Source organism: Petromyzon marinus, chromosome 25 (assembly GCF_048934315.1).
Source record: "Petromyzon marinus isolate PM22_M1 ecotype Great Lakes invasive population chromosome 25, UKy_Petmar_22M1.pri1.0, whole genome shotgun sequence".
Lineage (NCBI taxonomy): Eukaryota > Metazoa > Chordata > Hyperoartia > Petromyzontiformes > Petromyzontidae > Petromyzon > Petromyzon marinus.
In genome coordinates this window covers 2115584-2141161 of record NC_133691.1, presented here as the reverse complement: position 1 = coordinate 2141161, position 25578 = coordinate 2115584, and the positions used below count along the sequence as shown (strand labels likewise).

The following is a 25578-nucleotide window of genomic DNA, read 5'->3' as shown; positions in this document are numbered from 1 at the left end:
GAAAGAACGATGAATAAATTGAATTATTACGAGCGTTTGTTGCGCTTTAATCTACGCACAGAGCAAGGGCTATTTAACCTGAACATTAAGACTTTCTTTTAGCGAACGTTATGCTGTGTTGTCTGTGTGCAATATATTTAATTGTTACGCGGTATAATTTGGCGTTCTCTTAAAAGTTGTTATTGATATGCCGCGTTTAATTGATTATTAGGCTATAATTAAATCCGTATTTTGTCGAAACAAGTGTGGTAGTTGCTGCTGCCGTGCATGATCGTATACAGCGGCGACGCATAAATTACATTAATGGGATTTTATCGCACGTTCATAATTACGCCGGGCATGTTTACCAACTTTTAATTCATTGCAAATATAATTTGGCACATTGTGATATAGAGAATTGCCTACGCTAATTTAGGGGCTTACACAATTCAGCCTGTACAAATTCGTCTTAAGATCCGCTATAATTCCCTTCCACCGTTATCCATCCCAGGGACAACCGCGCATTCGCAAATGTCCAATTAATGTCGATTTGATCGCGTATTGAATGACTCGAGGAATATCCACACGTGTACATATCCGACGTGCGTTGTAGTAATACGTCTACACGTTTCAAGAGGCGCATCCTTCCGCTAATTATCACTGGCACACATTGTTGACCATACAGTTAGTTAGCAAAGCCTGGCACAGGAAGGTGTGCCTTATAAAGTCATGAAATACGTTATATTGATGGACCTGGTAAACGCCAGGATAACCCAGAGGCTTCACCGGACTCTGAGCGTCTTTAAAGTGTTGCATTTAAAAAAATTACGCAATGAACGGAAAATCCGCAAGTGTTACTGGAGTTGAGACGTCATATAGCGATTTATATTATTAGGGATGTTTAAGGTCGGTAGTTAGCGTGTGTGTACTTAAGGGTACGAGTACATTGGACTTAATACACACCTTTTAGACAAGCAATAACGAACTGCTGTAAGGAACCGTTTCTGTTGTTATTATTATCATTTACAATTTTAATAAGATAGTAATTTACATTGAACAAGTCAGATTCGGTCACGTGTATGTCGGTGAGTCATTTTGAATGAGCTCACATACCAGCTAATTGGCGTATTAAAAGTTACACACCGCATATATAAAATAGTCCTTGACGTATCGGTAAAGTTACATTTATAGGCAATTTAGCTATGTACAATTTAAATGCCGAGAAAGCTTCACCAATGTATAATGCAGTATTTATAAAATCTGTTGCAACTTCAACTAACTCGTCTTAAGGATGATCGGACATGTAGGCCTTAACTAGATTTTTTGAAAAACACAACAGTGGGGTGGGAAAAAAACCAACAACAGTTGTTTAGCAATTACATTCGCGTTCGGAACTTTAGGCATGGGTAGCAATTGTTCATAAGAGTCAGTTAACAGGTGAGTTTCGCAGCAGGCGAGCGAGTGATTTGACATCAACACCTGAACTCCATGTGCACGTGCGTGCGTGCTCATTGAAGTTCGTTCTTGTTTGTCCGTGCGTGTTGTGTGTTGTGTGCTTTGATCTCAAAACCGCATTTTCCTAAAACCTTAGACCCTACATCAAAAATTGATTTTGTATACCGTAAGGCAATGTTCATTACCAACGGAGTGCGTTGGGTTTTAAAAACATAAATACTCCGGGCTTGCAGACAACTGGCATCCAAATAATTACATTAAACTGTTGTTATTGTTTAATTGTGTACACTTGTGTGCTGTGATTACGCGTGTTGGCTCGTTATTTTCATTATTGCTCACGTTACACAGTGCCCTGCGCACGATGCTTCGACTTTACATGCCCTGGCGTGTTAGCGTGTCTGCACCTCTTGGTTGTGCGCGTTCATGTGTGTTCATGCGTGTATTCCCAGGGATGTCATGTACTAATGAACACATTACGGCTCGTGCACTGTATTCCACGCACATGTACACGTGCGTTCAATAAACGTAGCGACGCCTCGCATCCCGCTGATGACAATTGCACGCATATACGGACAGGCTCAGGTCACACACACACACAACACACACGCTGAAGAACGACCGATCAGAGCCACACATACTTTCTAAAACGAGCACCGCCATATTTCTCAAAAAATACAAAGCTGTGTACACGCATGCCACTTCGATACATGCATTTATATGACGTACAAATCGATACATACCACGCACACGTGTCTACCTAGACACACCGGAGGAACGTGCATATATGTCATCACTGAATACATAGCAAACCCCCCACCCCACCACCACTCACACACATGCAAGAATAGCTACGTGTGTATACGCAGGGATGACAGGCAAAGACCACCCGTATAGGCAACCAAACCCATGAATCTCAAGTGTTGTTAGCGAGCACCTATTAAGGCAGCTACGGCACACACCGCACCAGTCAGGGAGCATTCGACCGAAGGGAGAAAGAGGAATCCCTGAGCCGTTCGGATACCACCGCCACTGCCGTGGTCCAGAATCGAACCCTGAGAGGTCTGGTTCTCAGCGCACAACACACACTATTGACACACAACACACACTACACACACAACACACTATAGACACATAACACACACTATAGACACACAACACACACTATAGACACACAACACACTATAAACACACACTATAGACACACAACACACTATAGACACATAACACACTACACTATAGACACACAACACACACTATAGACAAACACACACTATAGAGACACAACACACTATAGACACACACAACACACTATAGACACAACACACACTACACACACACACTATAGACACACACAACACACACTATAGACACACAACACACTATAGACACACACAACACACTATAGACACAACACACACTACACACACACAACACACACTATAGACACACACAACACACACTATAGACACACAACACACACTACACATACACAACACACTATAGACACACAACACACACTATAGACACACAACACACTCTATAGACACACAACACACACTACACACAACACACACTATAGACACACAACACACACTACACACACACTATAGACACACAACACACACTACACACACACAACACGCACTATAGATACACACAACACACACTACATACACACAACACACACTACATACACACAACACACACTATAGACACAACACACTATAGACACACAACACACTCTATAGACACACAACACACACTACACACACACAACACACTATAGACACATAACACACACTACACACACACAACACACACTATAGAGACACAACACACACTATAGACTCACAACACACACTATAGACACACAACACACACTATAGACACACAACACACACTACACACACAACACACACTATAGACACACAACACACACTACACACACACAACACACACTATAGACAAACAACACACTACACACACACACAACACGCACTATAGACACACACAACACGCACTATAGACACACAACACACACTATAGACACATAACACACACTACACACACAACACACACTATAGACACACAACACACACTATAGACACACAACACACACAACACACACTATAGACACACAACACACACTACACACACACAACACACACTACACACCCACAACACACACTATAGACACACAACGTACACTACACACACACAACGTACACTATAGACACACAACACACACTATAGACACACAACACACACTATAGACACAACACACACTATAGACACACAACACACACTATAGACACACAACACACACTATAGACACACAGCTCACACTACACACACACAACACACACTATAGACACACAACACACACTATAGACACAACACACACTATAGACACACAGCACACACACAACACACACTATAGACACACAACACACACTATAGACACACAACACACACTATAGACGCAACACACACAACACACACTATAGACACACACTATAGACACACAACGTACACTATAGACACACAGCGTACACTATAGACACACAACACACACTATAGACACACAACACACTATAGACACACAACACACACTACAGACACACAACACACACTATAGACACACAACACACTATAGACACACAACGTACACTACACACACACAACACACTATAGACACACAACACACACTATAGACACACAACATACACTACACACACACAACGTACACTATAGACACACAACACACTATAGACATACAACACACACTATAGACACACAACACACACTATAGACACACAACACACACTATAGACACAACACACACTATAGACACACACCGCACACTATAGACACACACCGTACACTATAGACACGCAACACACACTATAGACACACAACACACACTATAGACACACAATGCACACTATAGACACACAACACACACTATAGACACAACGTACACTATAGACACACAACACACACTATAGACACAACGTACACTATAGACACACAACACACACTATAGACACACAACACACACTATAGACACACAACACACTATAGACACAACACACACTACAGACACACAACACACACACAGACACACAACACACTATAGACACAACAAACACTACAGACACACAACACACACTATAGACACACAACGCACACTATAGACACAACGCACTATAGACACAACACACACTACAGACACACAGCACACACTATAGACACAACACACACACTATAGACACACAACACACACTATAAACACACAACACACACTATAGACACACAACACACACTACAGACACACAACACACACTATAGACACACAACACACACTATAGACACACAACGTACACTATAGACACAACACACACTACAGACACAACGCACACTATAGACACAACGCACACTACAGACACACACTATAGATACAACACACACTATAGACACAACACACACTATAGACACAACACACTATAGACACAACGCACACTATAGACACACAACACACACTATAGACACAACACACACTATAGACACACAACACACTATAGACACAACACACACTTTAGACATAACACACACTATAGACACAACACACACTATAGACAACACACTATAGACACACAACACACACTATAGACAACACACACTATAGACACACAACACACACTATAGGCACACAACACACACTATAGACACACAACACACACTATAGACACACAACACACACTATAGACACACAACACACACTATAGACACACAACACACACTATAGACATAACACACACTATAGACACAACACACTATAGACACACAACACACACTATAGACACAACACACACTATAGACACAACACACTATAGACACACAACACACACTATAGACAACGCAAATTCATTGCCTTGTATTATAACGCATACACAGCCAACGCACACAACATACACTACAGAATATACAACAAACATCACACACACATTGTGGCTATAACGTGAATAAAAAACGCAACACACTGGAAACACTACATACATACCCCAGACACAAAATAGCCCAGTATTAATTGTAACTATCACATGACCAAAACAACACAATACGATACACATCAACACACACACCAACGTGCACTAACAAACACAAGACGTACTGTATTATCACGCGTACACAAAACACACACTCAACGCACATCACATAGACACCATACTATAGACACAACACGGTACGCATTAGCACATGTACACAACAAACCACAGCACGCACACACACACGCACACGACAGACACAAATACTCTTCTCTGGCGCGCGTGCGTGCGTGCGTGCGTCCGTCACTGCCACCATCACCATCACATTGCCCCATCACCACCACCACCTCCACTCTCTCTCTCTCCCCACCCTCCTCCTCCCCCCACCGCTCCTCCTCCTCCTCCCTCCCTCCACACACGAACCATGACGATGATCTCGCAGCTCGGCTACTCGCTCCTGGGCCGCGTCTGCCCCCGGGTTGCGAGCGTCGCGGCGTTGGGGAACCGAGAGGCGCTCGGGACGCATCGCGCACGCCGCTTCGACACACACGCACACACACACGCCGCTTCGACACACACACACGCCGCTTCGACACACACACACGCCGCTTCGACACGCACACACGCCGCTTCGACACACACGCACACACACACCCGCCGCTTCGACACACACACACGCCGCTTCGACACACACACGCCGCTTCGACACACACACGCCGCTTCGACACACACACACTTCGATACACACGCTTCGACACACACACGCCGCTTCGACACACACACACGCACCTTGACACACACACGCACCTTGACACACACACGCGCGCCTCGCTCTCTCTCTCTCGCACTCCACACTCACTCTCGGCACTCTCTCACACTCGCTCGCTCACTCACTCCTTCTTCCTCGCTGCCTGTCTTCTTGCACCACTCTACGCTGTACAAGTGTTTCCATCCGCCTCTACCGTGTGTGTGTGTGTGTGTCTTGTACACGTGTGTGTCTTGTACACGTGCGCGCTACACCGCCTCTTCTGTGTGTGCGCGTGTGCCTCTTGACTAGCACACAGACCAGATACCTGCTCGTCCTCTTTTTTTTGATAGACGACAAGACACGACTCTGACATAAATAACACGCATACGGGACGGACGTGAATGGTGTGTAACACTACCTAACGTGCACGGTACAGACACGTAGATACACACACACACACACGCGCACACACGCGTACCTACACACACAGCACGCACGTCCGAACAAACACACATGACACACACGCACGCACGCGTTCATACGCGGCGCGTGTGTACTGTACACCTGCTCACATATACACATTGACACACGCATGTAGGCACGCACACGCGTACTGACACACCGACGGAAGGCTACACACACACACCACCATACACAGACGCGCACACATCATTGACATTATTACAGTCGTAACACGCGGGCACAGGGAACGGACAAGGGTGGGCAGGGGGGGGGGGGGTTAAGAGGACATCGCTCCGCTGGCTTTTATTTTGTTCTCTCATCATCCTTCCTGCTCCTCTCTTACGTCCGTGTTGCTCTTTATTTGTTTGTTTTGCTTCTTGCTGGCTTGGCTGCGTTTGTTGACTGCGGCGGCGGCGGCGGTGGCGGGGGGGGTGGACGGGACGGGTGTCGCTCCGACTCGGTGCGGGGTTGGATTTTTTGGGGGGGCCATTGGGGAGCAGGAGGAGGTGTGGGGGGGTGCCGGCTGCCCCTGTTGTCGCACGCCTTCCTGGAGCCCCTCTGTATGCAGACGGGGAGAGCGGGAGGCAGGGAGTGCTGCTCCTCGTTCGGCCTCCGTGGCTGCTCTTCTTCTTCCTCCGACACTTTCGCCCACGATGCCGCGCCGCAAGCAGCAAGCGCCCCGCCGTGTAGCAGGTACAGCGCTCCTGCCACACCACATCACGGCCTCACCACCCTTCTCTTCACCCCCCTTCTCTTCACCCCCCCACTATAGTCTCATTCTTCTGTACACACACACACACAGCCGTCATCACGAGCCAACCCGCCCAGTGCACTCTGAACGTCCTCCTTCGTCTTTGCCCCCCCCCCCCCCATACAACACACAGACACTACATAGCCAGCATTGGTCGCCAGCACCTCCTACCCCCCCTCCCATCTCAATACATAAACACTCCCAAGCGCCACCCCCCCCCCCCCCCAATCAACACAACTTTCTCATCCTCCTCCTCCCCCCTCTTGGTTCCCACTGCTGTTAGCCCCCCTCCTCTCTTCTTCTATTCTTCCTTAACACCCCCCCCCCCCCCCCCACATTGTATCTCTCCCCCCTACCACCCTCCCAACTTGTTCATAGATACGCACACACATTACATAGATACTTACGTTACATAGATACATACATTATATAGATACACACATACATTCGATAGGCATTAATGGTAGCCCCCCTCCAAATTTAATTTATCCCAGGAGGCCCCCCCCAGCCCCACTAAATCGACACATCCCTGCACCTCCTCCTCGCCTTAGCCCCTCACCTCGATCTTGATTACCCACCTCATCTCTCCCACCCTCCTCCAATGCCTCATGCACACCCACATACATTACATAACCATCATTAACACCCCCCCCCCCCCCAATCTAAATGTTTCCTTTCAGCCCCCCAGCCTCCCTTTCACCATCTCTCCTCCAATCTGCCCAACTCTGCACCTCGTCGCGTTGTGTTTGCACGTTTCACTGTTGAGTAGTAGCCCAGCACGTGAACGTAGGCACCACGTTCATGTGGTATACTCTGTTGCAGTGTTGCACACCGCGAGTGTGAACACCACGACACTTTATGTGGATAGCACAGTTGGGACGAGTATGCAGGATTGTTGTATGTGTGTGTGTGCGTGTGAACATTGTGTGCGTATAATTACATGCATGTGTAATAGGCGTGCAATATATGCGTGTTTCGTGTGCATATTAATACCGTCTATAGCATTTGTCTATGATAGTACAAATGCACAATTTAGTGTGTGTGTGCAGTAGAGTCTCGCATATGGGGATATATATGAGACATAGAATTAATTTATTATTTTCTCAAACAGTTACATAATTTTCTGTTCTCTTCTGCTTTGGGAGTGCAATATTACGGCTATTGTTGTCGTCGTCGTCCTCACGATATAATTACTTTAAACCGCCCTCTCAGGCCGGATGTATTAAAAGCAAGGGCAAAAGAAGATTTTTTTTTATTTAAAAAAATGTCAGGTCGTCTGTCACAGTCGATTACTTTCTGCCTTGTTTGAACGCGCCTTCGTGGTTTCTCTGCTCCTTTTATATTTAGGGGAAAAGTGTAAGCTTTATATTATTCTTATTTGTGGTGGGGGGTGGGGTGGTTGATGCCAGGGTGAGATGGTGGGGAAGCAAGGCCGGAGTGATGGGGGAGAGAGCCCCGGAGAAGTCTAAAAAATAGGGGGCAGTGTTTTTAAACCGTGTGCAGCTGCCGCTTGGAACGGGCTTTTATAGACAATTGCCATCCTTGATTTGATGCGTGATTGATTGCCTGTCATCTGGCGAGCTTTGATCTATTCATTCCTGATAAACATCAATAAATCACTCGCCATGGCAACGCACATTGCCGTGACGTCACCCCCCAGGCCCTCTATCCCCCGTGCCGCAAAAAACTCACTTTGTGGGTCCGGCCGCCGCTTGCTTCACAGTCTGCCTCTCACATCTCGTGCTCAAACACAAAACTTAATGCCGCCTTAATAGAGGGAAACGGGGACCTGCCCGCTCGGAGAAAATAAGCCCGTCACAACGACTTTGTCTCAATTCTGATTTAATTGTCCGCCGTCTGACAGGCACATTCATCAACAGCTTAATGGTCAATCAAAAGTTGGCAGACTGAGTGTTCTCATTCTTTTCCCATGGACTGATTTGGCATACTTTATCAAAATGCCTCCGTGCTTAATGGGCGTGAGGACTTGACGGCTGACTGATCAGCTATTTTGCAAAGATAAAAATTAACAGATTCCCCCCACCACCTCGCACCCACTCCCCCCCCGACACACACACCTCCTTGTTGCATGCTATAGTTTGCTGAACCATGAACTTAAAGCAGTTATTTATGAAAAGCTGGGCAAACCACTGGATATAATAAAATTGGAGTGACTTTCTGTGGAATGTCAACTTTTTTTTATGCCTTTTGCATTTCTCTCACCCACCCACAGCTGCAATGTGTAACATTTATGACTGAAGCTTTGACTGTTCGGAGTGATGACACATTGATTGCTTGGCAGCAGCAAATGGTGGGGGAAGCTAGAAGAGAGAAAGATAGGCTGTCAACTAACAGACAAAGACCAGGCTTGTCAAAGAAACCTTTTAAAAATCCTAATTAAGCACAATTTGTTTCCTCTTGGTTTATAAACCACTGCATCGTGTTCCGTGCGTGAGTAATTAAATACACTATATGCATGGTATATAATTAAAATAAGAAGGGAGGAAGAGAGAGAGAGAGAGAAATGGTGGGTTATGACTGACAGAATGACCACAGAGTGGTTGTGGAGACTACCTCATTAGAGCTTGCCTAATTAGCCGCTTGTATGATGGATTTGTGATGGGCGCGGGAGCGATGGCGGATAGGTCCAGCGGGCTGTCACACGGCAGAATTAGTTTTGCAGCCAGTTTGATGTAATCAAGTTGATATTATGCAGTCTCGGCGGGCCAGAGTGGCGCATTAACTTGATTTTCCAGTGCAGGTGACAAATGAGCTCGTGTACCTGGGTAATCGTGTCAGAGGGGACAGTATTGGCGCCGTGGCTTTTAAAAAACACAGCAGCGACGAAAACCGCTCAAATAATATTGTCAAAAACAAGAAATGGGTTCAACCATCACCAGTGGTCTGGCTTTGGTGTGTGTGGTTTTTTTTTACACGTCTCAGATTTTCGTGCAAGATGTTTAAAACTTTAAATACCTCGTGCGTGAAACCATTAAAGTGTGGCGGGCTGGGGGGGGCTCTCTAAATCGAGGACACTGTGAAGTGCTTGTACTCTGCTGCCCGTCTCGTCCGGGCTGTGTTGTGTCTCTGTGCTCGTCAAAAGAATGTGTGTTTTTGTGAAGGCCTGCGAACACGCCGCGGCAACAGAAACACTCTCGCTGCCGGGCCCCCCCCCCCCGAGTTAAAATCCGTACTATCAGCATCGGCCGGCGATGTTCTGCTGAGTGGGCAGACTCGGGTCAAGACTCGCTGACCGTGCCCCCCCCCACCACCACCACTCATTGTGAGACACATCTCGGTGGCCAGTGCCAGAATGACCAATATTAATATTGTACGTGCTTTTTCGCTGGTTCCCCCTCTCCTCCTCCTCCAGTCCTGTATCAATTGTTCTGCCATGAAAGAGAAAAGAAGGGAAAGCTGTGTAAACATGTTCTAACAAGTGTTGTGCACTGTGGAGGCTTTTCTTTCTTTAACATGCTTTCAGACATTTATTTTTGCCAATGTTTTTATTTTATTTTGGTGACATTTTTTTTAAGTTTCATAATAAGACTGCGGCTGTCCTGTGTGCAACATGGGCTGGATGAAGAAAAAAACATGATTAACATTTATGTGAGCAAACTAAAAATGGTAGGGGGCCACTTATTTTAATAAAAGCATTGGAATTACTGATTTAAAACTGTTTAGACAATGAGGGGAGTTTGGTTACACAAATGCACATGCATGTCAGTCTCCTCAGCAAACATACTTTATTTATATATTTCGGCATTAATAACATGTTTGTAATAAGTAACATGCCGAAAGGAACCTTGTGGCTATTAAGCAAGGACATTTTAACATATGGCAATTTATTTCATCAATCATTTAATTAGTGATGTATGACATTTTAAAACTATTTTATCGAACGGGCAAATTTTATATTTATATATTATAGATATTTACTTAGACCTCAAACAATTATACTGCCATGCATTTATAATGATTGCCAGCTCAAAGTAAAGTATAATTGTGTAGACCAAGTGGATGGCAATTGTCAAAGCCCCATAACTTTCTAGTGAACAATGTACAATTAAAAATAGGGGATTTTGTTGTCTAAGTAGTATATAAGTTGAAGGTACATTCAAAGGCCCTTCTGAAGTGTTCCTGGCCATTGGCCCAAAACAGTGGGTGCTAAATAGTCGTCTTTTGCCATCAACAATGACGTTTTTTGGTCCGCAAAAAAACAAAATTTATCCAAATAAACTATCCCCAACGTTTCTTTCGTGGCTAGTCACACGGTCAAACAATCCCCATGACTGACACGGTACGACGAGGCCTTCCATCTCGCAGGGCTCTAAACTACTGTTTGTTATTGGGAATCTTGTGTTCCCGTAGCATTCAACTCCTAAATGTTTTGAGGCGGGCCCATAAGCCTGTGTATGCATAAGTGCATCGCCAAATTGTGTTCACGCTGCAGGCAGATCTCTCATTGTGAACCTTTACACTGGAGCACACTGTCAGACAAAGTTAGAAGGGGGAAAAAAGAAACAAGAGTCGTTGATGTGGCAACAGATCTCGTCTCAAACCATTTTATTAAACTCTGCTGACTCCACTCCTGATCCCCTTTCCACAGTTAAACTTGGTCACGGAGATGGCTCGCCCAGGCAGATGTCTGACAACATGATTAGTTATGGCCTCTCTCAGCTTCTGTACCAGCCGCCACTTTTTTGGCTGTACACAAGGAAAAAAAAGAAAAAGTTCAGCATTTTGGCCGTTTTCTTGCGATACATCAAACGCCGCGCATTTTCTAAAGGGGGCCCTCTCGCTTAGCAGCTGCGCATTGCTTACGTAAGCCTGACAGATGTCAATTAAGAGCAAAGGCTGGTTTTTATCTGGCGCTGCAGATGTCAGGGAGCCAATGAAATAACACTTTACCCTTGTCATTCCACGCAGGCTTTGTCCCCCAAAGCAGTAATACGTGCAGGCGCAAGGAAAATCGATAGCTGATATACGAGCAATTATTTTGGCCATTGATTTATGAATCTGAAATGTTCTTCCCTTTATGATCGTTTGATACTGATTAAAGGCGGCCAAGGCTGTCAGGACCGCACAGCAGCTTTGTGCGCCGCGTAGACTTGCACTTGAGCTATGGGCAGAGACGCTCACACAAAGGAAACACGGAGGGTCAATGGCAACAGAGAGAGGGAGGGAGGGGGAGAAAAACCGATCATCTCAGCCGCAGTAACAATACGGGGACGTGTCGGGTACAGTACAGCAACAGGCTCGCCGTGTAACTGATTCAGGGGGTTTCTTCCCTCCCCAAAGCACCGCCTGTGATCTGGGGTTTGTTTTATTAAGTGGGAGGCAGGGCTGTGTGAGAGTGCCTCACCAAACAACTCCCTTTCATGTGTGATTATGAATAATTAATCTGCATTGTCCGTGTGCATGTTATCAATTATGAGGCTCTGAGCTAGTCACCTGCACCAGCTGTTTTCGGTGGGATGGAGGGAGAGAGGAGAGGGGGAGGCTGGGATGAAGATGGAAGTCGCCGTTATCTCAACTGCTGGGATCAATGCTTGTTGTTTAAGCCTTGTGAGCACGCTGAGACAAAACAAGTGCACGCAATTTTTGTGGCAATTAACATTTTTGGTTCGGTAATTTTTTAAATAAGTTAATTCTTTCCCGTTCGTGGCGGGGTAACTGGTAATGCGGCATGCATGTATACATTGCCTCTGTTCATTCATATGCCGTATGTATACTTGAAATCGATGGGGTTTTGGAGATCGATAATGAACTAAAACCGTGATGTATTGAAATGTATTGATTACAGTTTGTACAGTGGTCTCCATTGTGAAATACTTAATAATAATATAGTTACCTGGTGCGTTTTAATTGGAAGTAAATGTACGTATTCGATGCTAAGTCAAAACGAAGGAAACCCTGTAAGTCCGTTTAGCGTACATTTTTTTAAATTTGTAACGGCGACGTACTTTACGGCAATTTAAGAATGGGAAAGAAAAAAAACAATTGGACATTATACAAAATCATATTTTAGGAAGTGTTATTGCCAGCTGAGCTTTAACCTGCCGCAATGTACGATTTCCGGCAGCGATTCACCATTTTGGAAATTTCATTGGTCCACACGTGGTGCATTGAGCCTAAATTAAAACTAATAAAAGAGGGCACTAATTTTAGTTGCGACGTTTAAACATGATGTGTTCCGTAGTGCCCGCATGCATATATGCATTATGCATCATAATAAAGGGTGCCGTATTGCCGGAGTACTGGATATAAACCCGCCAACAGTTTTACCTATCAATAATTAACACTTAGCTTGATTTATTTTTAGTAATATCAGTGTAATTTGATATTACTATGATATTGTTTGTTGTCCTTCCCCCGCACCTCCAATTAGCACGGTGCAAACAAAAAAGTTTCAACATATATGCAACGTACAAATGTAATCATTAGGTTCTATCCCTGATAAATACTCTAGAAGCAGCGGCGGCTGTCTCATTGAACTTGGCACAGGATAATTGCAGCATATATTATACGACATGCATGTTGCTTGCTATGACATTTGGATCAGAAACGTGGACACTGACAAAGAATATGGAACAAAATCTGAAAAGTGTGCAATAACATTATGGAGAGGTGCATGCTTGGAATTCTGCTGAGAGAGGGAAGAGCAACGCATAGTTTAGGGAACAAATGCAATTTATGAGTGGCATGTGTCTTATGCAAAAATACATTTTCACTACCACAGTGCAGCTTTCTAAACATTTAAAGCACGTTTTCAGAGTTAGGGCCTAAAGTAGGCCCAAAGAATGAACTTTTAGACAGGCACAACAAGATGCCCTGTACATTTTTCTTTCGAATGCATTGGATCAAATTATCATGACCGATTATAATAATTATTATCCTACCAATAGCTCTGCCTTGTGTTTCAACAATTTCATTTCTTTAAAAGTACACTTTTCCTATAAATTGACCAGGCTCAGACCGCCAACAACCTATCCTGCCGTAAACTCGAGATTGAATCACATTCCCTTAAATTGTTTTCCCCTTTCTTCCTTGAAAACAGTTATTGTACAGTCCTACAGCTGTGGACACGTCCTCCGTTCTATTAATCTCTCATTTAATTCGACGATCAACATTTCTTCCATCGTGGTTGCCTAAAATGTTCAAAGCCCTTAGTTCTGACATTGTTTGTGCCACCATGGCCATTGCTTCACTAACCGATCCGTAGGGTTCAACCGGTGCACATTTATCACGTAGGGTTTTCACAGCTGCTCGTGATCCAATTCTCATCTTCCGGGGTTAGCCATATCTTTTCTCGAGGTTCTTGCCACGCACTACTGGTGGGCATGTTCAGGAGTTGATGAGCGAAATATCGTGGCGCTTTAACGTTACACGCCACTGACGTCATTGTGCGGTGGCGGCGCGTTCGCCACTCGTTGCAGAGGTTTGTGGGTTCGAATCTAGCGGCCGCCCCCCAATTTAATATCACGGGCGTTAAAGATCTCCTGACTACCCCCCTCCCCCCGCCTTCTTGTTACGTGATCGGTGCTCTGTACCAGGCTCGTGTTGAGTTGAAATACAAAAAAACTATCCCCTGCCGTTATCCGCACGAGTAGGTTGTATGCCTGCGTCAGGGTCCAAATATATAAAATAAAACTACATGCAAATTACTCAATTGGGATTATACATAGCATTAATTACCCCCTCATGGGAGACTAATACCCTAGGTCACTCTTGCAAATAAACCAATCCTGGTCTCTTTGAGTTCTCACCTGGTTAACCAAAATAAACGTGAAACTTAATTTAGGCATTGGTGGTCAGAACATTTCGGGGAGAGTAAAGTGGGTAAGGGCACAGGACACACTGCGGACAGCAATGGTGGTCGATGTCCAAGACCGGTGATGAAATGGCAGCTGAAAGAGAGAACGTGCTCAAAAGGCTGGCCACCACAGAGATGGAGTCGTGAGATCCGTTGTTGCGCAGAAGTGAGATGTATTATGGCATTACAGTACCGTGAGAGATGGCGATGGTGTGGGGAGGTCTACCTCTAACAGTGGATGGACGGTGGCTGATGGTGGTGGTGGTGATGATGACAGAACATAGGTATGATCAGTTGTACCCGAAAGAAGTCTAACCAGCTGAAATGTTTACTGCTACCATTCTTCTTCTCGTGATGTTTTTTTAAAATCTGTTTACATTCGTGTCATACACACATAGTGGGTTACCTATTAAGGGTAATGTTTGAAAGATTCCCTGAGCATTATTTTAACGTTCACATCAGCACTGTTGACGGTCTGACTCTCGTTGGCTGTAGGAAATGTGGTATCGGCACCGGTTTGCTTCGCCGAAGCCGAGAACATTTACATTGATCTCCACACGACAGTCCCCATTTACAGTACCTCAAACTGTAATGTTAATACCGAGATTAGGGGCTTCTATAGTCATTTTTCGAGACATGCAAGAATCACTTATGGATTTTATTGAGCATTACCTGGTGTTCAAAAGGGCTGTTATCTTGTCATAGCCGGGTAATGAGCTCACCATTGCATCCCATGCTGTGTTGATAATAAAAGCTAATTTATAAATAGTAAAAATGACTTATAATTCCCATTCTGCTCATCATCATTTCTGAGGCCAGGCATGGCCTCATGAGGCAGTGACCACCTGCTGTGGGCAGCACTCGTGCTCTTCAACCTGAGCGCCTTTCATTTTTTGAACTTACCAGGGCTTCCTATTTTCATGAATATTTGAATATTAACACTTGTTTTAATAATTTAATGATTTTTTTTGGGTTGCACTTTGTTGCCAAAGAATCTACACTCTGGCACTTACACCTACATATGAAACATTTTTTTTGTGTGTGTCAGGAATCTGTTGATAATGTGGATTACTTTTCAGTGCATAAAAAATAACACATTTTTTTTTGACATTGTAAATGTAGTGTACACCTAACGCGGCTTAAAAGCAACTTGACACATGCAACAAGCGACTGCCAAAAAGGTCATGTAGACCTGACCAAATGTAGAAAGTGATACCTTGTAAAATTCAAACGTTTTTGTGGAGTTCGTTACGCCAGTATCGCCCGCACCGGTTCATGTAATGTATATAAATGTGTCTGATGTACCGAAGAAGTGTTGTTTACACCTTCAATTTAGATGAGAGTTGCCTTTTTTTCTCTCGTTCTCTTGATAATATCGATCTGGCTTGTGTTTGCATCTTTCTGGACTCATTTCTATTTTGAGAGCATACAAATAAAATATCCTTTCACAGTGAGGCCGTTATCGGCAGCTGATTTAATATGCTGCCTTCTGTATTAATGCCACTGAGCTCTCATATCCTCTTCTCCCCACATGGCATCCCATAAGCCCCCCTGTTTATCCCCATCTCTTTGGCATGTCCGCTGTTGGCAAGAAAACTTAGGCTAGTAAGGGACCGGATGGGAGGGGGGGCATGCTTGTGATGAGACACTGAAGGGTGGGAATAAGCCAGAAAGCCTTAGCCACGTCAATTAATCAGCGTAATCACTGACAGCTGGTAATGGCCGTTGAATCATTAACTGAGCAGCACATATAACAACCCTTTGGTGCAATCCAGCTTGGGTTGTTTTGCCCTGTGCGCTACTGCCGAAAAAAACAAACGTTTTTTTTTAAACAATGCAGCCATAACAAAAGTTTTGTTATGTCGATGGTCGAAAAATAATTCGAAGCGATGTACACACGTCGAAATTCGATGGAAGATCGCATTCACCATTTATGTTTTTGTTTAATTTATGTTTATTTATTTTATTATTTTTCTCCCTCCCTTTTGCCTTTGTGTGGATTAAAGATTTATCATGCCCTCGCTGAGAGCCAGGAATGCAGCCTAGGGCGAGTTTTAGTAAGAATGGCACCCATCCATCATCCGGAAGAGACATGTTTTTGATGGCACAAGAAGGGGGGGGGGGAGCCATGACAGCTAGTTTTTACACGCAACGAGGCAGACTCAGTTAACGCCCTTCAAAACATGCACCTCCATTAAACGGCCTTTTCCCAAGCAGATTTGTGTGTGTGTTTCACTCTAAATACCAAACTTTGGCCCGACCTTTTATTTCAAGAGCAACTGATCTCAGTCCAGTAGGCGCTGTCATTGGTGATGAATGTTTTTGATCGTTAGGTCTGATAAACATGTGCTTAATGAGATTTTCTTGGCCTCCATATTTGGCCAGATTGTGAAGCCTTTGCTGCAATTATTGACAGATGTCTTTTCTTTGCCGCACGGATTATTTCGCAAATCTCCCCTCTAGTTGGAGAACAGCTGCTTCCCACAATAGTAAGCTACAGTGAAAAGGAGATTTTAGTTACACAGGACGTGCCAGCTTAAAGCAGCGCTTACAAAGAAACCATCCTTTATGATTTTTGGTCTCGACACAGCCCATACTGGTGAACACGAGTACAGCAAAAAAGCTTAGGTCCTGTTTGACACAGTTCTCATTGCATTAGGAGAATGAACACACCGATACGTTGAACTGCTTGTAATATATTTCTATCCATCTGTCCCTGCATGTGTACAGTATATATTATTAATATATTAAACGTTTAGTGCAGTGTTTCTTTGGCCAATGTGCGTGCATGAGTGCTTGCTACCATCCATCTATATTCCAAAAGCAGATGAAGAATTAGAAAGTTTACAGTTGACAGTAAAAAAAAGTCCCACAGCCTTCCCAGACCCTCTGCATAGAAATCCCCCCATAATTCCTTTCTCAGGGACTCGTGAAAAGTGGTTCCTGATGGAGGTTGGGCTCGTTCCTTTTTCTGTGCCAAACAGTCTGTTTCCTTTTCAGCCAAGTAATTTATCAAGCGACCCGCCCGTCTCCACTGTCTCTTCCTGACAGAATGACGCGTGTCATTTATCAAACTGGTCCCCGGCACAGTTTCGACATGAAAAGCCAGCGCGAGTCACGGAATGTTCTGGCTGCGACTTTACCCCCACCTTGCGACCCCCCCCCCCCACTCCACACACATTTTCGGCCCCCACCCACCTACCCAAAGCAGCTAGGCCCTTTCCACTCCAACTTCTGTTTGGTGTCAGAAGCTTGTTTTGGTAGGGGGTGGCCAGAGGGATGGAGGGAGTGGTTTCGAAGTGTGTGTGTGGGGGGGGGGGGTCTGCCTGGTTAGTTGTGGTGGTGAAGGGGGGGGGGGTACACGGTGGAGCTTGCGTGCTTTGGGTAATAAAAAAACCCCGATCTGTCATCCGTCGCAAACGTCTCTCAGGAAGTTGGGTGGGAGATGACATGTATCATTCACAGGCGGGGTTCACTTTAAGGAGGGGGAGGGGAGGGCTTTGTCGGTGGGAGGATGGGGGGGGGGGTGCAAATGAGCGGCCTAGCCTTTCAGTATCGCATGGTCTGAATCAACATTATCGAAGATGGATGTGTCTTAAAAAAGGGCTCGATGATGGATATCAGCCGTATGGCGCCATTTATCATCCTGAACATTATTTAGACTTATTGTATAAAGCTGTAACTTGAGATTTGGATGAGCTGGGGAGAGCTGGGTAGTGGAGTAAGGGGAGGGGGAGCGGCGGGTACTGGGGGTGGACGTTCAAACTGTGATGAATGGGCACGCATTCTGTGCATTAGTTACCGGATGGCGATTGGCTACTTCCCCGCCAACTTATTCCAAGAAAAACAATGTTGTACTCTTTCGTGGTACATTACCAGCAGTGGGTTGTTTTTTTTTTGCGTGTAAGCGACTCGCCCCGTTCACGGCCACTCTGCGTTCATAACGGACACAACGCGCTCGGTTTGACTCCCGCCGGTGATGAAAAATTGCCAACGCCCCAGACGCGATTGCAATTTGAAATGCGAGACTCATAGCGATGATTTAGCTGACAACAACAACGACAACAACGGTAGCAGCAACGTTACAGTGCGCCGACCCAGCGCGTCGCGCCCGACGTTAGACTTAACACGACGTCTGATTTATCATTATAATTTTGTTGTTGTAGAAATCTCGCTTTCGAGCAGATAAAGTGTGGTTCCCCCCCCCTTTGTCATTTCGAAACACCTTGTTGAAATAGCAACCGTAGGGCATGATATTTAGAAATCAAAAGCACATTGTTTGGTGCAGCCGGGTTTGTGATGGTAGGATCCAGGTTTTTTTTATATATATGCTCGTCCGCTCGAGTAGAGAAGAGGCCCCGTTGATTTATGGTGGCCATCCGTCTTTGCGGCTCATCCATCAGGCCGTGGTTGCTAAGCGATCACGGCAGCAGCTGTTTGCTTTGAGTCTGGCAAGAGAAGTTGTCAGTCATCGGGAGCAGGTGAAAAGCATTCAAAAACCACCCTATTGTCAGTGGGAATAATTAATCAAAAGGACGAAAGATAATTAAAAAGATATGACCTCAGGAAGTGTTTGTTCTGGGGGGTTTCTCGCAGAGAACAAAGTCTGCGCGAGGGTTTTTTTTTGCCACTCGAATGATTCGGGCTGATGAAATGCACACCGGGGATCAGTTTTATTATTATCAAAATAATGAAAGTACTGCCACTGGAGCTGAGTTACCTGTGGATGGCCAGCCTAATTTTTATTCATGACCTGACGGATCTAAATTTAGCAAATAGTCTATTTTTTTCCTGATCCCCCCGTACCCTTCCAGGAGTGTGTACGTACAAATAAAACATTTATGACTTCATTTTTTGTTCTTCTTAAATGTCTCACCCAGGTACGCTGTCCACAGATGTTGTAATTGCGCAAACAACTGTGATTAGTCTCATGTCACTGCCGATCGCGAAATAAATAATGTAAGCGGCTGGCTGGCTGGCGGGCGACGGCTTCTGCGTGTGTTGCTCACAAATTTCCCGCTTTCGGCCCCATCGGAATCGGCAGCCCGGTGTCCTCCTTGATGAATGACCAGCGTGGATCAGGAGGACCCAGGAGTGGGGAGAGAGTCCCTGTCCACAGTGGTAACTCCTTTGCGTGATCACGGTCCTAACAGTACCAGTGTAACATCACCTGCGCCACTGACTGCCGAGGCAGTGACAAATGAAACCGGGGTGCTCGCTCCCTGCAGTTGAGACCTTGAGGAAACTTTACACTATGTCACATCAAATTTGAGTCTAGAAAATTGTTTCCCCCCTACCCCTACCCTTACCCACCCACCGGAGCCAATGTTCTGCGTTAATGTTTGAACAACAATAAACGCGTGACAATCGGCGTATTGTAATTTGCATCGGTAATTGCAGTCGGTAAGAAAGCATGTTGAAGATATACATTAATAATATGTTTTAAACCCATGGCAATAGCCATTATAACGTGGGCACACTGTCCCCCCCCCTCCGTCAAATATTAATTACTTCAATCTATCAATTAGCGTTTAAGATTAATTCCGTGATCTGAACATTTGGATCTCTTTGACGACTCATTTTTATGCAAGTACAAATTGTGCAGGATTTTCGCTGTCTGAAACCCAAACTCAAGATGCTCAAAAACCTACGCATTCCTCAAAGCGTCTTTCCAGTTCAGTACAGATGTGATATTGTTATTATTATTTTTATTATTTTGTTAGCGTTGGTTCAATGTGTCAGGTTAAGGCACATGAGCGGGCGTGGCAGCTGTGTGTGGGGCGCTCCCAGAGTGCCGTGTATTCCCTCCCTCCCTCCACTCGCTCCCTCCCTCTGTGCGTCCCTCCGTGTGTGTCCGTCCCCTCTATCCCTCGCTCCGCCGTGCCGGCTTGGCTGTCTCAGCCCGGGAGCCCAGCTCCACCACCGAGGGCCCGTCCGTGCCAGCACTGACACACCCCGGCACTAGTGAGCAGCTCCTCCTCCCTTGCATCCCTTGCTGCTCCTCCTCTCTTCCTTTTCAGTAAATTGTGCGACGGTTCACATTTGGCTACCGAGCTTCGCGATGATGCAAACTTTGCAACAAAAAAAATCAAACGAATCCATAACGCGCGCACATTACGGAGAGGCATGCATTGTGTTTCCGTCACACGTTTGCTTCATTTAAATTATTTCTTTTGAGACGTTGGTTTATATATATTTTTAAAAAAACGGATGGGCATTAAAAAGGAAGTGGCAGTATTTATTGGATTTGCTCTGCACCAAACTTGGCTGGAATGGTGCTGTTTGCTGCCATATTTCAGCGTTGCTCAGCGCACGGTTTCCCACATCTAGCCTTCTGGTTGCTTCATCTTCTGTGAAAAGTTCATATACAATTGGCGAATCCACACGAAAGCAATTGTGTTGAAAAAGATCTGTCGAAAATTGGGATTTTTTTCTTCCCCAAAAAAGTGAGCCCCCCCCCCCCGTTTGTGTTCTCTCCTATTAACTTGGTATTTTTGGTTTTGTTTTTCGAATATATTGTAGACATTCGTACCATCGTGGTCTTTTACTGTCAGAGTTAATTATACACTCTGATGTAGGATTCTGTGCTCCGCAATGTCGTATTGCTCCGCCGCGGGCGTCCCAACTGCGGATCTGCCATCGTTTTAACGTTGTCACTGAAATTCGCCGAGACTGCTGCGGTGCCTTTTCCCCCTTCTCCCTCTGAAGCCACATGACATACTCTGCTTTTCCGCCGGACAGCCTGCTTTATTATTTGACATCACAGCTGACTAGACCGTGTACCCCTTGTATTCACGTTCGTTATTCGATTAGACTGATCTGTCTCGTGTTTTCCTGCAGTGTTAAGGGAAAATTTAGGTGACCGTGCCCCAGAGTTTCCCGTCTAAATATTTGATTTGTAGGACACGCTTCTCGTTGAACTTGGGGTTTGATCCGTGTATTTCCTTAAAAAAAAAACTTAACCTGAAAGGTCATTAACCTGTTTATTATTATTGGAGCTGTGCACACTGCTGGTGCGCGTTTGCGGTCTCTAAAGGGTTCAGCACCATTACTGCCAAGCTGCACAAAACCTCCAGGTTGCAGCTAATGTATTTTTACGGACATGTAGCAGCCAACTTAATTTCAGCGTTTTCTAAACCCTTTCAATTATTCCATACCTCGCTAATGCTCGTATTTTTTTTCTCAACCCGCATTTGTGCAATGCTTTAAAGCATAGAGCACGTCTGTTATTATTACCATAATCAATTTGGCCAATCAAGTGATAGCGGGAGAAATAGCCGTGGTCTCAACCTGTACCGCGGATTAAAGAAATAAATCATGTCTCCCAATCACAGATATTGTGCATGTTTTATTGGTTTGCATTTAAAACCCTTAATTACTTTCCTATAACCTTTTCTGCGAAATAATATGTTTGCTTGGCAAAAAAAAACCCCAACCCGCGTGCATACATTCACCAGGAATTTTTGCCCAAAATGAAGCGTGCACAAAGCCATACGCCAAGTGGATGAAAACCCCAGTCATCACGCAGTGCGGACAGAACGTGAAGCCCATGACTTTTTCCATGACACGCTGCACATTAACATAATTGGCTCTCCTGGATGATAGGACGGAAAAATAATAATGTCATTTTATTTACAGTGGGGTGTCTCTCCACGAGACTTCGACAAGTTTCTGCCAAGCTGAGTAGGTCAAATGACATCTTTTGATCAGGGCTGTCCAAAGGGATCAAAGAAGACTGGCAGGTAATGGATATCTAGTGACAAACCAAATCTAAAAGAGAAATGGGGCTGCCAGTTACCCATTAAGCGCTACGCTAACTGGCCAGGGCTTTCCGACACTACGAAGGGCCCCTGTTGTCCACCTAAATGAAAAAGGGCATCACTAAGAAAATTGTGAATTATTGCTGGAAATGGTTACCTGGCCCTTGCCAGCGGCCCGCTAGATTATAAGTGACTTTTTGCGGGTTTGTGTTTCCTGCGTTATTTCTTCCCCCCTTTTTTTCCCAACCCACCCATCAGCGCCCCCCCCCCCCCACCTCACCACCACGCCACCCCCTCCTCCGCCATCTCCCGCTGCCGCATGCCGTCTTCTCGTTAAATGAGTTTATTTCTTTGAAGAAGCTGCGGCAGTGCAATTGCGTGTGGCGTGTGGAATCGGGGGGGGGGGGGGGGGTGGTGGTGGGTGGGGAGGTGAGCAGCATCCCTGGTGCAGACTGGGACGGCACTGCCTCGCCGCAAAGTAGCGTCCACTGTGCGACCGTCTTTGTGCTGCCACCCTCGTCTGTTGCGGATGCTTGAACTAATTTTAATAATCATACATATTTTTGTTACAACAAAAATTCACGCCACAGACCGCACAGCAAAATGTATCAAAGTAATGATTTGACGTGTGAATGAGCATTATGCTCAAATGGGAATTTTGAAAAATTAATGCACGTCAATTGATATGCAGTAATTGGTCACTGTAAATTACGCTCACGTTCATGGCACGTGCACGCGTGTCTGTATATTGGAGTATGTGCATGAATGCGATGCACGTTTTGCGTATGATATTTAATAAACGTGGTGTATTATTGTCAAACTGTTTTAGTTGCAATTGGGCTCTCTTCGAGGCCTTTGATGTTGTTACGCCTTAAAATTCTCAAATATGGTTAACCTTTCCACAGTGATGTTGCCTGACATGTTTCAAAACAAAGTGAATTTTCCAACCGCAAAATGGAGTGGCGTAATTTTGTGGAGTAGGCAGCAGTTACATCAGTAGGAAACCTAAAACTATACAGCTATACATAGTAACAGTACGCTTGGATGTGGCTAAGTGCCAAATTTTATGCTCTTTCAGTTTAGTGGATTCTTTTAGTTTTATATATATACATTTCTACTACATTTTTATATAATTTCACATCTTCGAGTACTGTTTTACAAGCACCAAATGTAATTTGTGTAAGGCCTATGGCCTCCGATAATGTATTACCAGAGGAGTATATAGTAAATAGTTTCCGCACTGTCAGTTTTAAAAACGGGGTTCAGTGGAGTGTGTGTGCATAAACAAAGATCCGTGTTTCGGTGGAGGCACGGAAATTCTGCTCACCTTCATAAATAGCGCAATGCATTGCTTTCAACGCGGCAATTACTGCCCCCTTTGTGCCACTGTTTTAGAGCCCCCGCGGTAAAGATTGCCGATGCCTCGTCCTCGGTTGTAACGGCGGCGGCGCCGGTGTTGTGATAGCGGATGTACCGCTATTGTCCACCCTTCTCCCGCGTGGCAGGCGTTAACCGCGGATGCTCACAGTGCCCCTTCAGAGAGCCGCGTCTCTCCCGCTCAGACTCGGTCTCCTAAGACTCGTCGGGCTGTCTTCAGACACGTAACAATAACGGTCATTACAGCGGCGCCCTCCGCCCTCCGCGCTCGCACACGTCGCTCGTTGTGCACGTTGCATATTCAACGATAGCCGCGTTCCGGGATGGAGCCCAGACCGCGTTAAACGTGTTTTCAACATCTATTTCACGAAACACGCGTGTTTGTACGGTCAATGATGGCCGCAGCTCTGTGTCACTTCAAAATAAACTACGATGCACAAAAGCAGAGGGGGGGGGGGGGGGGTCGCCTCCCGTGAATCTCATGTGAGTATTAATAGCCATATATATACTTCACATAATAGTCAGCTGATAAAAAAAATAGAGCGATGTGGTCTTATTTGTAAATGTCTCGTTTGCAGAACATTTAAAACAACAAAAAACACCGTTTGTGAAGCCCGTGCAATCACGAATGCACACGTGTGATTGGCCGCATGCCCCCTCCGTGCATCTCCAAAGCGCCCGTTCGTAAGTGAGCCACAGTGAAGCCCAGGGCAGTAACACTATATGTAAAGTGATTGCACAATGCATTGTGGGTTTGCATTGGGCCACTGGGTATAGTATGTCGCACAGCAGTGGGTAAAGATGGTGAGAAAATCCTCGCGTCTTTCCGCTTGCAGGCATGCCGCCAGAATTCTGCGATCTGAGTTTTCTTGGGAGATGCCAAAATAATTGCGCACGACTAAGTGCAATGGAAAGGGTAGGGCCGGTCGACTCAACTCTGTGTGTGTACACTGTCCAATCGTGGGATCCTTTTATGGAATCAACATGTAAGTGCAGGCACGTGCTCACTTAAACAAATGCTGCTGGATATTATTGGTCTCTAAAGCCAATAGGCCAAAGGTCTAAACATTTGTTTCATTTAAATGTGGGGGGGGGGGGGCAAAGAATGGCGTTCCGCTATATTTGCATTTTGCGGAAAGCAGCGGAAAATAAAATTGAAGAAATGGATCCACAGGAACCTG

The 25578-nt window shown here is 45.2% G+C and overlaps 1 protein-coding gene across 4 annotated transcripts in view; it reads left to right on the top strand.

The window, feature by feature from the left end:
• The window catches only part of TSHZ1 (teashirt zinc finger homeobox 1), a 106257-nt gene that overhangs the window by 8222 nt on the left and 72457 nt on the right, over nt 1–25578 (top strand). For all 4 annotated transcript variants that reach the window (XR_012945283.1, XM_032960740.2, XM_076069621.1 and 1 more), the window contains one exon: nt 7262–7386. Coding sequence is in view for 3 of the 4 variants with exons in the window: in XM_032960740.2 (XP_032816631.2) it covers nt 7347–7386 (40 nt within the window). In the remaining variant the exon portion in view is untranslated. The remainder of the gene's footprint in view (nt 1–7261; nt 7387–25578) is intronic.